Below are 12735 nucleotides of genomic sequence, written 5' to 3' on the forward strand. Positions count from 1 at the left end.
CTATCAGAAAAGTAGAAGTTGAGTAGAAGTTGAAGTGCTCTTTAAGCACCACACTTAAGTAGAAGTAATAAAGTATTCAACATTTTTTATACTTAAGTATTGCAAGTAGTTTATTTTAAAATCTACTACTCAATTACTGAAAGTAAAAGTACAAGTATTGTGTTATTTAGTTATTAAAGAGAGCAGTCAAAAGTTTAAATATCATATTGTTTATATTATTTCAAATAATTCAAATTTGGCTGTAGCCAAAGGAATTAACAAATATTAAATATATTATATTAAAAATAACAAATATTAACAAATACTGAAATAAAATGTACAATTATCACACTGTGCAAGTAAAATTAACATCCTCTCCAGCACGATTAAAGGCCCCAAAAGCGTATCACATACTAGCTAGTAACATGTGTGATGTAGTGGAAAGTTAGCAAGCTAGCAAAATACAGATAAACTAGCAGCTTCACATCACAGGGTCAAATGGTTAACATTCAGAACTCACTGCAGACTGAAACAACTCCGGAATAGCTTCATCTGCTGCAACAATAACTAAATATAAAGAGTACAAACTTACATCGTCTCTGACTTCTGAACGTGCAACCGTAATGAAAAGAAACACGACGCGATCACGTAATTAGCGTACGTAACTAACGTTGCCGTAACTACACACACTGTAACCTACACGGTCTCCGTAGCGTGAGGAATTCACAAATGCAACGAGTAACGATGCAGCACATAAAAAATGTATCTGAGTAAAAGTATTTCATTCATCGAAAATATGTACTCAAGTAAAAGTGGAAGTAGGAGAAAAAAATAATACTCTAGTAGAGTACAGATACAGCCTTTTAGTACTTAAATAGAGTAGTGAAGTAGTTCTACTTCGTTACTATACAGCTCTGATCGTGATTACATATTTTAATCGATTGACAGCCCTAATATCAATGCGTTGTCATATTTATGTCATGACTACGTCTAGCAGCAACACATGACTTTGATTATGTGGAAGTGGTTTGATAGCATTAACCCTCAGAAAAAAAGAGTCTAGATTAGGGTTCGGTACCGAACCCGGTACTTTTACCGGTACACCGGTATACCGGAGTGTGGGTTCACGTGAAATCAAACGGTGCCAAATTTCGGTACCTGAGAGTAAGCGCAATCTTATCTGTCCTCTCTGCACGTTGACAGAGAGCAGAGGTCCTACACACACAAGCGCGCATAGGTGCGGACGGAGCAACGTCGGCTCTGCAGTTTTGTTGAAGTCACAGTAAGTCACGGCAGTGCCGATAAAGTGGTTTCAAGTGTGGTTACAGTTTTTCAAAACTTCACGCAGACACCTTTCACCGAGATATGATATTAATGGCGAGCCGAAAGCGATCACGGTGCTGTTGACGTTACACTTTGGTGGTTTCAATACCCTGGGGACTGACTGACAGGCTGAGGTTGAAAGGCAAGGCAACTTTATTTGTACAGCACCTTTCAGCAACAAGGCCATTCAAAGTGCTTTACATGAAACATTAAAGAGCAATTAAAAACGGGCATGATTAAAATGAAACAGGCTAAAACATAATAATATACAAATACAACAATAAATGTTACAGTGAGTAAGAAATGTATAATTATTCAATTTAATAGGTTGTAGGGACAGGTTTGGGAGGAAAGAGGGAGGGGTTTTATTTTTGTTTAATTTCTGTCAGTGTAAAATATTCTAAATAAATAACATAATGTTCTAAGTAAATAGGTTTGGAATTATATAAATATATATAAAAATATATATTTAAAAAATGTATTATAGAGGGAAAGTACTGAAAAAAGTACCGTTGGGTACAGGAACCGAAATCCAGGTACCGGTATCGGTAGTGGTATTGGTTCAAATGCGAAAGGTACCCAACCCTAGTCTAGATGTGTAACGACAGCCAGTCAAATTATAGCTATTCTTTGCTAGTGTTCTGCCATGAGTGCTTGTAAAGGTGTTGAGTACTGCAGTGCTCTCACCTGGTCAACAGCAATAGTGTTAGAGCAGGGAATTTCTCTAGAGTTAATAAGGCATGGTAGAGTGTGACTGCTTCTGCAACATATCTTCATATGATGTTGCATTGGATGCTTTTAGTCCATAAGTATTTAGTTTGATCACCTTTTGGATAATGTCAGCATAATATATTTGCTGTTCTTTGGTTTGCTGAAAAATACATTTAAAAGGAAGTTAATTGATAGCTAGCATAGCTGTAGCTGGTAGCTAGTGCTGCTTGACCTGTGACTTAGCATTTTTTGTTTCTAGCCGTTGTGGCCTTACATTGTGCCTATGTTGTGTTAACTGGTTATGTTCTAATTTGTCATTTGTGCATTTGTTGCGGTTTTACTAAAAATTGCAATATTTCATTAAATATCCAAGAAACGTTCCACCTTGTGTTTTTTGGAGGACATTATAAGCTTAGTGTCTAACTTTGGAAAAGGGCAACTCCTTGCGAGGACACTATAGCTAGAGTTCAGGATAGTAAAGTCAAAGTTTGACAAAAGGGCAAAAAACAAATAGAATATTTAACATAGGTAAAACATACTTATGTTGTCAGCTCTTGTCATGATTGATTAGTTCTCCAAACATTACCAAGTGACCCTCATTTCTCCACAACCATGTCTGTCTCTGTGTGTCCCTCCAGGTGGGAGATATGTTGTATATGATAAAAGCCACAGCGGAGTTGCCTCTTCCTTCCCCTCTCACTGCAAGGCCCAGTTCTAACATCTCCATGCCCATCAACTCTGGTAGGAAACCTGTCCCCTAAATGATGCTCATAAAGTATTTCAGGGCATCATAGCACAATCTGAGTTAAACTAAATGTTATTTACTGTTGCTGTTTTTCCATTAACCTATTTTTTATGAACATCACTCACTATTGCAGGACACCAACATCAATTATCATTTATTCATTAAACATTTACTGTAAATGCAAATATCTTACATATTTTGTGCTTAGTGGACATATTATGTTCTTATCATTTTTGGTGGCAACATGATAAGAGCATAATCACATTTAAGAGGCACCAGTAGTAATATTTTGTCTTTAGATGTATCACTTAAATATGGAGTAGTGTATTTATAGTGAATAGCGAATGAAATAATATCAAAAGTGATGTTTTTCTCCACCAATAGACCCAGCTGTGTGTGTATCAGTGCTAAGCTTACACTGCAAGGTGGGGCAGGTGTGTGATGAGTTGGTGCGTGTGCCGCTGATCAATATGGCCTGGGAGCAAGCTCTGGCCTTCTGGGGTCAGCACACCATGAGTGCCGATGAACACAAGAGGCGTATGCTGACACACACTTTGCACAGCAGCACTGTGAGGGCAACCACAGCTGTACGCAAGCTCTTCAAACAACAGGTACAAACACATAAGATACAAACACATAAGATAAGAATCTTAATTGTCATTGCACATCGGGTATACAATGAAATTGCAGTGCTTCTTCAGCCAGTGCATAATAAATATAAATAAAAACATATAACAATAAAAACAATAAAAGGAGAGAAGCAAGCAATATATACAACATTTACACATCATAGCGCATACACACTTTATGAATTTAGGGACCTGATGGCCCAGGGAAAAAAACTGTTTTTGAGTCTATTAGTCCTGTACCTTCTGCCAGAGGGCAGGAGGTTGAACAGGTGCTGTCCTGGGTGTGAGGGGTTGGCAGTGATTGCCCTAGCTCTCCTGAGACACCGTATGCTGGTGATGTCTTCCAGCGAGGGTAGGGGACTGCCAGTGATATGTTGTGCTGTCTTTATGACCCTCTGCAGGTTCTTTCTATCCGCCATATTACAGTTGCCATACCAGGCCGTAATGCATTACGTCAGGACGCTCTCAATGGTGCTGCGGTAGAAGGCCACTAACAGTTTCTCGTCCAGATGGTTCCTTCTAAATATCCTTAGGAAGTGGAGTCGCTGACTGGCCTTTTTTACCACCGCGGAGGTCCTTGGCTATATATGTCCCAAGGGATTTGTAGGAGGACACCTGCTGAACACAGTCCCCGTTGATGCTCAGCGGGGCTGGCTCCTGCTCGTGTCTCCTGAAGTCTATGACCATCTCCTTAGTTTTGCTGATGTTGAGCAGCAGGTTGTGTTCAGAGCACCAACCTACCAGCCTGTTGACCTCGCCCCTGTACGCAGTCTCATCACCTCCACTGATGAGGCCGATGACCGTAGTGTCATCCGCAAATTTAATGATGGTATTGGAGGGGTGGATGGGTGTGCAGTCATGCGTGTACAGGGAATACACGAGGGGGCTGCTCAGCACACAGCCCTGGGAGGAGCCTGTGCTGAGGGTCAGGGTGGAGAAGCAGGTGAGAGCGATTTCGGTCAGCTTGTCCACCAGGATGTCAGGAACAATGGTGTTAAATGCCGAGCTGTAATCTATGAACAGCATCCTGACGTAGCTCCCTGGCTGCTCAAGGTGGCTAAGTGCTGTGTGAAGAGCTGTAGCGATGGCGTCCTCCGTTGATCTGTTAGCTCTGTACGCGAACTGATGTGGGTCCAGGTTTGAGGGGGGACAGGCCTTAATGTGGTGCAAGATGAGCCTCTCAAAGCATTTCACGACTACTGATGTTAAGGCAATAGGTCTGTAGTCGTTGGGGCACTTTGGGGCAGGAGACTTTGGGACAGGGATGATGGTAGCTGACTTCAGGCACCGGGGAATGGTAGCCTGTGACAGTGAGAGGTTGAACAACCTAGTCAGGGCTCCCACTAGCTGGTCAACACAGGCACAGAGTACTTTTCTGAGTACACCATCTGGACCGGCAGCTTTTCTGGTGTTCTGTCTTCAGCACCTGCCTCACCTGGTGTTCCTGGAGTGTGAGTGTGCTGTGACTGGAGGTCTGTGGTGGCCGTGCAACTGTGTGTGGAGCCTCTATCTCGAAGCGAGAAAAGAAAATGTTCAGTTCCTCGGCCAGCGATGCGTCAGCGATGGTAGTGACGGGTGTGGAGCCTTTGTAGTTGGTGATGCTCTGTAGCCCCTGCCACACCAGCCGCGGGTTGTTATTGGCAAGGTGGTCCTCCACTTTCCTCTTATGAGCCGCCTTAGCAGTTTTGATGCCTCTCCGCAGCTCTGTCCTCGCCACGCTGTACTGTTCTTTGTCACCTGACCTTGAAGGCAGAGTTCCGGGTTCTCAGGAGTGTCTGGACATCCGAGGTCATCCATGGTTTTTGGTTGGGGTATATCCGGATGCGCTTCTCCACAGTAACACTGTCAGTGCAGTTCTTTATGTAGAACAGAACAGTTTCTGTGTGCTCCTGTAGATCGAGATGTTCAAATATGCTCCACTCAGTGAGCTCAAAGCAGTCTTGAAGCTGAGACACTGCTCCTTCAGGCCAGATTTTAATCTTCTTTGTGGTAGGTTTGGATTTCTTCCTGAGGGGGGTGTATGCAGGGACCAGGAGCAGTAAGAGATGGTCCGACATGCCCAGGTGTGGGAGGGGTACTGCCCTGTAGGCTTGCTTCAGGTTGGAATAAACATGTGTTCTAATGTGTTCTTCCCTCTTGTGGAGCACTGTACGTACTGTACAAAGTTAGGGAGCACAGTCTTAAGGCAAGCTTGGTTGAAGTCCCCAGCCACAATAAAGGTTTCCTCTGGATGGGCCTGCATTTGTTTGTTTATGGTGGTGTACAGCTGAGACATTAGCAACTGGTGGAATATACACAGCAGCGATGGTCACCGCTGTGAGATCTCTGGGCATGTAAAAAGGTCTACACTGCACAATCATTACTTCTAGATCCAGGGAGCATTGTGTGTGTATGACCCTACTGCTTGTACAGCAGTCCATATGAACATAAATACAGAGCCCTCCTCCTCTGCTCTTACCGGAGCACATCCGTGACAGCAGTGTGATGATGCCATCAGTAACTCCAGTTCGTCAGTTTTGTGGACGATGGACCTGGCATTTGTTAGGAAGATGCTTGGTAGCGGGGGTTTGAAGGGCTGTTTCCTTAGCCGTGCTAGTAGCCTCGCTTCTGCCTCCGCTCTCTGCGTCGCCTCCAGCATCTCTTAGGCCCGACAACCATCCAGGGTGAGCCCGGTGTTCTCGCTATGCCCAGCGGAATGTTGTGGAGCCGCTGGTGCTCCGTCGTAATGTCCACCCGACATGAGAATCCCCACCTTCCTCAGCATAACTGGGGTGTAGGTGTGTTTTATCTCACTCATACACACTTGTGCACACAAAAACATCCATGCCATTACGAAAACTATACACCGAAACCGAGAGCTGAGAGCCGCTGCGTCCGTACGCGCCGCCATTCTGATGCTCCGTCTTCCAACGTCACAGCTAGAAAGCTGATTTTTGGCTATACAGTAGGAAGGGCAGGCAGGGGGAGATTCCACATCAGTATTGTGATATTTTTTCTATGTTGTTCATATTTGACTTGCTGTCCTTATTTTTATCTTGTCTCTTGTTAGGCCCAACTGTTGAGAGGTCTTCACAGTAAAGAGGTAGAATACAGTGTGGAGGTTTCTTTGCCACAATACTTTGCTTTACCTAGTATGGTCACAATACCTATAATGGAAGACACCAACATACCATGGGAGAATCCTGCAGGTACACACACGTAAATACCTGAAGAATGTGTGTTGTGTGAGTCGATGTAATGAATGAATGAAAAAGAGAGTTGTAGCGGTGGATTGGGATACTGAAAACACCCAGAATGCCTGTCTCGCAATGACACATTCAGCAAACTTGTTCACTCGCTTTACCCTCTCATCTTCACTCCCTCTCTCTTATTCACTCACTAGCTCTCTCAACCGCCGCTTCCACCCTCTCTTGTTCACTCATGCTCACAGCTCGTTTGTCTTTCTCTCTCTGTTTATCCTAACATAAACATTTTTATAACTTTAAAAACATTAAGGTTATAAATGTCTGACCCCCTTAATTAGGTCCTTTGGACTTTACCATGGGCTGACTCACGCAAAAAAAAAAAGCTTTGCTAAGCTCTGGGAATTTGTTTTCACCAAAAAAAATAAATAAATAAAACTTCATGGATTACAAATGCATAACACAAAGAATAATAATTGACCTTGTCTGCAGTTGGACGTGTCCTGTCAAACGTTTTATGGACGTCTGTTTTATAATGTAGATTTTTATTGATTTTTACCATTACATTTTAAATTAAACAACACAGTGGCCTTCACATTACCAGAAATAACAAAAAATAAATATAATATTAAAGCTGCAAGCAGCTTTGGACGGGCCCACGCACCTCCTTGCGCGTCGGGGTTACTGGCGGACGCCGCTCCATGCGCCTGTGTTTTTACGCGACCATCGGACACAGTGGAGTGTGCGCCGTTGGAAATGGTGTATTGCAAATTTACAAACTAGAGAGGGCGGGCAAACGGTCACCAATGAAAAGGGAACTCACACAGAGTTCAGTGATACCTCACACAAGACTCTACCTTAAACGGTTCAAATGGTATGAACGGGGGAGTAGCCTGAGTAAGTGGGTGTGGTTAAAGTATAGGGGGCGGCTCAGTATCACATGTAGACCAAACATAAGTTTCATGTAAGTTCTCCTTTGATTGTCCACCTCCTCCCATCCCTGAGTCTCCTCTTCTCTCTGTGTACGATAGATTGTGGCTGTGTGGACATCCCATTACGGTTCCAGGCGAACTCCGTGGGGCAATTTACATGTCAGATGGTCCTGAGGTCCTGGTGTGATACCAGGGTCTATGTGCTAGAGGCACTGGTTACTTCACAGGTAGATATCAGCTGATGTCAGGCGGAGCTTAGTAAACCTGTCAATGGTATATTAAGTGAATCCTGGATTGCTTGTTGGTTCATGTGTTTATGGTTAATGTTACTAAAAATCTCATTTGTGACCACAGGGAGGATCTGTGCATTTGGACTTCAGTTCGCCTGCTCACCATTCGGTCACGCAAGACATACCACTGGTGAGGGGCAAGAGAAAATGCATTAATCAGTTTGTGTGTGCACTGCTTATTAAGGGATATCCTAAAAGTATTTGATTAAGTATGAATCATTTTATATATTCCTTCCATAATGAGAAACTGCTTTCTTAGAGGAGAGTGGTAATCCTGAATACACAGCAACCAAAAACCATGGTTGGAATGCATATTTGACTAACTACATCACTGAAACTAACATATTCAAAGTTTTAGGTTAGAAAAGTAGATTATGTTATGATGGTAATTTTGTAAAATTGCTTGCCGAAATGTTAAATAATGGTGGGTTCTGGGTTTAAGTCAAATGATCAGACCTATGCGTCTCTCACAGCACAATGAGACTCACCAAGACTGGAAAATGCAAGCTGAGGTGTATGGTGAAGGATTCTCCGGCCCAAATGTTTTGAATGTGCCAGCAGGGACAAGAGCCTGCTACCCCCTCACCTTTCACCCTTCTGCACAATGCATTGTCACGGTAATGCCTGTTTTGTTGTGGTTTCATTGTTTCTTTCTTTCTTTGTGTTTTCTTGCTTGATTTCTGTCCTTCCTTGTCACATTCTTGCTATTTAACTGTCTTGCCTAATATACACTCTCTGATAGACCATGCTATCTTTATAGTGTGGTTGGCTTGAGTTAGTGTGTATTCGATATAATTCAAAGAGCAACACTAAAGGAGAAAGCCCACTTTGAAGTCCCCTGACACCAATGCTCATCTAGTCATTTGGCCTTTCTTCTCATTAGCCTATTCCATTCCATCCTCTCAGGGAACATTTAGCTGAAGTAGGAACACTTTTCGTGATGCCTCAAACAGCAGCAAAGAACACTGTGTGGCCTGTGTGGCTGTTAAGATGATATCTGTGAATTTAATCTTCCTCTGTGGCCAGCATAATCTTCCAGTGCTTTTCTAAGAACGTGGTAGACATTTATTTTACTGTAACTGTGCTCTCTCTTTTTGAAGGGTTCTGCAATTTAGTTAGTTGGCCCCTGACAGTGATTAATGAAAACCTCACTACTTCTGTCACATATAGAGAAAGTTGAACAAAGAATTATTTTCCCTTTTCCAAGTGACTCATTTGTTTAATCATTAGTGGACTAGAAGTTGAAAACTATTATTTATTTTATGAGTTAAAAGAGATAGATAGATTATAGAAATAGATTATACATTTTATCCTACGCATCTATATTTCCAGCGCAAAATGAAAAATAAAAAAATAAAAAAAAATAGAAACAAATGTATATAGTAGAGGAAAAAGTGTGTTGCATTGGCCGGGAATCGAACCCGGGCCTCCCGCGTGGCAGGCGAGAATTCTACCACTGAACCACCAATGCATTTCTGATTGTATCTTTAGGGGCGGGACTTAAATAGGAGACATGCTGCTGCAGCAGTCCCTGTGCTGTTAATTAATTTGTTTGCCCTTTTTTGTAAATTAAAATATGAAGCTGCTCACTGTAGAATGTACCACAATGAGGAAATTATGTGTATTTTGTGTTCACAATCAAGAGTGTAAGAATTATTTTTGTGCAGGGAATACCATCTTGTCCCTCCAGTGCAGTCTAATGCATTTTAGACTTAAATAAAAAACATTTTTGTCCTATAGTTACTTGTCCTGGGCCTGTCCTTTCCTTTGTATGCACACTGAACACCAGTTTGTGTGTGTTTGACTGCCTGGGCTTTATCCCTACCCCCACAGGGCAAGCTGTCCTTACACAATGACTGTGACGGTATCGAGCACGTGTTTACCCTCAGAGGAGTGGGAGAGCACCCCCTGCCTGTGGACCATGTGGTATTACGGTGCTCTGTAGGTCAAACTACACACACACAGATTGATGTCCCCAACTACAGCCAGAACAAACTTACTCTCAAGGTATAAGCACACATGCAAATAACTTCCACACATGCAGTTACTTGCTGACAAAGAAAACTGAACATCTTTGGGGTTTGATGTACTCAGGGATGTCAGCATGCTCACAATGTCACTAAAGACATGAGGATACATCAATGTGCCAATCCATCAAGTAGATATTGAGATGAATTAAAATTCTGTCCTACCTGTAGAGATAAATGAAAAGTCAAAGGATCACAAAAGTCAGCAGGCTTCATCCTCTGGGGACCTTGAATGTCTGTACAGGATTTTACAGCAACCTATCTAATGGTTTTTGAGACATTTCAGATTGGACCACAGTAGTGGAGTAACAATGTTGCTCTGATTGTATATCCTTGCACCTGTGTGCATTTTGAGCCATTTGTATGCAAGTGAGAATCTATTTGAATGGTGTGTGTGTTCTAGTGCATGTATTTCCTTTTTGGTCTGTATTTATGGTTCTTCTCTTTTTTGTGTTTTTGTGTACATGCATATGCACATACACATAGGTGGTGACAGAACTATCTGTTGTAAGTGGCACTCCCTCCCTGGAGATTGAACCTGGTCACAACGCTTCATACACCCTGGCTGTGTCATCATGGAAACGAGGAAAACAGACAGGTGATTTTTTTTTTCCTCTGCATGTTTATGATTGTGGGGGTTATGTGGTTAGTATTTGATGTGGAAGGCAGCTGCGCTCAAATGTGGGCTGACTGTTTATCAAATTCTATTACATTTGCTTAAACAGGCACACACAGGCTATTACACTCTTGTGTCCATTGTTTAGATGTTTTAAGACCTACATTTGAATTCTTTTTTGACAAAATCGGCTTTTACTCTGGCCCGCAGAATAATCATGAATTCACAAAATGTAAAGAGGAAAAAATGCGTTCTGTTATTTATCATTTCAAGCATTTAGAGCAAAAACCCAGCCCCCTGTATTTGCATCTCAGCGATGCCCGAGCTCCACACATAGAGCTGAGCCGAGATGAGTGTGCGTTAAAACTAGGGTTGGGTACCATTTGGATTTTTACGATTCCAATGCCGAACCGGTACTTTTAAAACGATTCCTAAACCGATTCTTGAAAAACTGAAAAATGACATAAAAGAAAGTCTTTTTTATGGAGCTTTTTAAAAATTTTAAATTATTTAAATTGAACAATATATTAACATTTTAAAGTACTTAAATATATAATAAGTAAACCTAAGTCACATAACACACAACTACAATAATTTAACAAATAACAGTTACACTATTAACAAGTAACAACAAAATAAATGATGTTGAGTTGGTATGCCAACCAGCTACAAACTTTAGCAGTTCTTTTGCAGAAAAGTGACCATATATGCCTTCTCTGGCAAGATACTACACCTCTCCTGACTTATGACATGTCCTGCACAGGAGAAAACTCTCTCAGACTGTGTCCAAGAGATCTGTACCCACACAGGTAGGAGTTTGAAAGGACAGACAATTTGGGGAGGCTGTCTCGCCTCCCCCACCACCAGGCTACAGGGTCTTGTCCTGAACGATAGACTAGCAGAGCAAGTGTAATGTTTACTAATGATCACATGCAGTGAATGGTTCCTATGCTTTTACGTCCGTTTTGGTGAGCCCAGAGGGAAAATATGGCGTTTTAAAAGTAGCCTACATTTACGGTAGCTAGCTAACGGTAGACTACAGAGAAAGTGTGATATTTTTACGTCCGTTTCGGAGCGTGTACAAAAAGCCGTCTATCAGCATTGATTGTAGAGTGCATGTCCAAGAATAGCGTGGACATGCGCTTCACACCGCGAGCGAGCACGTTTGCCACTCGGTAGAAAAGGGAGAAAGAAAAAAGAGTCTGCCGCTGTCCAGAGCGACAGGGAAAATATTTCAGTCGGAACCGAAATTTGCGTTCTAATCCGGTCCGAATACTACCGTTTGCATAGGAAACCGAAACCCGGTTCCATAGTGGAACCGGGTTTCGGTACCCAAACCTAGTTAAAACACGCAGCACCTGACTGGGAACGATACAGAGAGGATTACCAACGGCCGCTGGGGCAGATGAACTCACGCTAGTTTCTTTTCTGTAAATAGGCTACAATTAAACGTTCGTGAGTAAAAAGTCAATACTTATCAATGTGTTCACCTGTGTAGACCGGCATAAACATGTAGAAAGCGATATTTCAATCTGCTCTGTCTGCTCAGTCCACCGCGCTGTTTTACGCAAACAGCTCTACTCTGCAAATAGCGAATTTTTACAAAAAAGCTAAAACAAAAGCTGTCAGTTTTTAGTCTAACTGTTTATCTTAGTTTGCTGAGAATCTGGAAATGTGGACAAATTCTTGTAAACCTCACTGCTGGCTGATCAAACCAAACTCTCCGCTAGAGCGGTAAATCTATGGAGGTATTATGAGACCAAAACAGATGCATCTGGCTACTTAATATGCACGTGAATGACGCAATCGTTATGTTCGAATTCTTCATTCTTGATGATGATGATGCTGGTTGTATTATTTTGCAACAGCATCTTTCATTGCCAATGAGGCATACATGACGAATGCATAGCCTGCTTATCAGTCCATTCATCATTAAAGCTGGGCTTTTGCTTCAGCCTCTTTGACCGTGACATGTTTACCTGACAACAGACGTTTTTTTCTGCAAGCATTTTCCACCAATCAGGACGCTGCATACTACAACAATGTTTACATAATCACAGACTTTAACCATCACTCCTCAGTGACCTGCCTCCTAGTCTGAAATATTTTTCTAGTTAAAGAGCCAGTTATCATTATGGAGTTGCCATGTTTTTTAGGAGTTTGCTCACACTAATACATGTAAAAAAAGAAATAGCATTAATTCAGTAAGAAAGTGAAAATTTCAAACAAGAATAGGCGTTATAGGTATAAATTTATTTTATTTTATTTATTTGAGCTTCCGGCCCCCAGTGTGTCTGCTTA

General features: G+C 42.0%; 1 protein-coding gene and 1 non-coding gene across 2 annotated transcripts in view; one reads left to right on the forward strand and one right to left on the reverse strand.

The window, feature by feature from the left end:
• Window positions 1-12735, forward strand: part of LOC120554796 (cilia- and flagella-associated protein 47-like) — a 92856-nt gene that overhangs the window by 50604 nt on the left and 29517 nt on the right. Inside the window, exons 46-53 of the mRNA XM_039793819.1 lie at window positions 2652-2754; window positions 3143-3369; window positions 6437-6575; window positions 7601-7728; window positions 7856-7921; window positions 8265-8408; window positions 9625-9798; window positions 10305-10416. Of these exons, the coding sequence (XP_039649753.1) occupies window positions 2652-2754; window positions 3143-3369; window positions 6437-6575; window positions 7601-7728; window positions 7856-7921; window positions 8265-8408; window positions 9625-9798; window positions 10305-10416 (1093 nt within the window). The remainder of the gene's footprint in view (window positions 1-2651; window positions 2755-3142; window positions 3370-6436; window positions 6576-7600; window positions 7729-7855; window positions 7922-8264; window positions 8409-9624; window positions 9799-10304; window positions 10417-12735) is intronic.
• trnag-gcc lies at window positions 9192-9262 on the reverse strand. The gene has a single exon. It is a non-coding gene; the product is annotated as a tRNA-Gly (tRNA).

The sequence above is a fragment of the Perca fluviatilis genome, chromosome 24, assembly GCF_010015445.1.
Source record: "Perca fluviatilis chromosome 24, GENO_Pfluv_1.0, whole genome shotgun sequence".
Classification (NCBI taxonomy): Eukaryota; Metazoa; Chordata; class Actinopteri; order Perciformes; family Percidae; genus Perca; species Perca fluviatilis.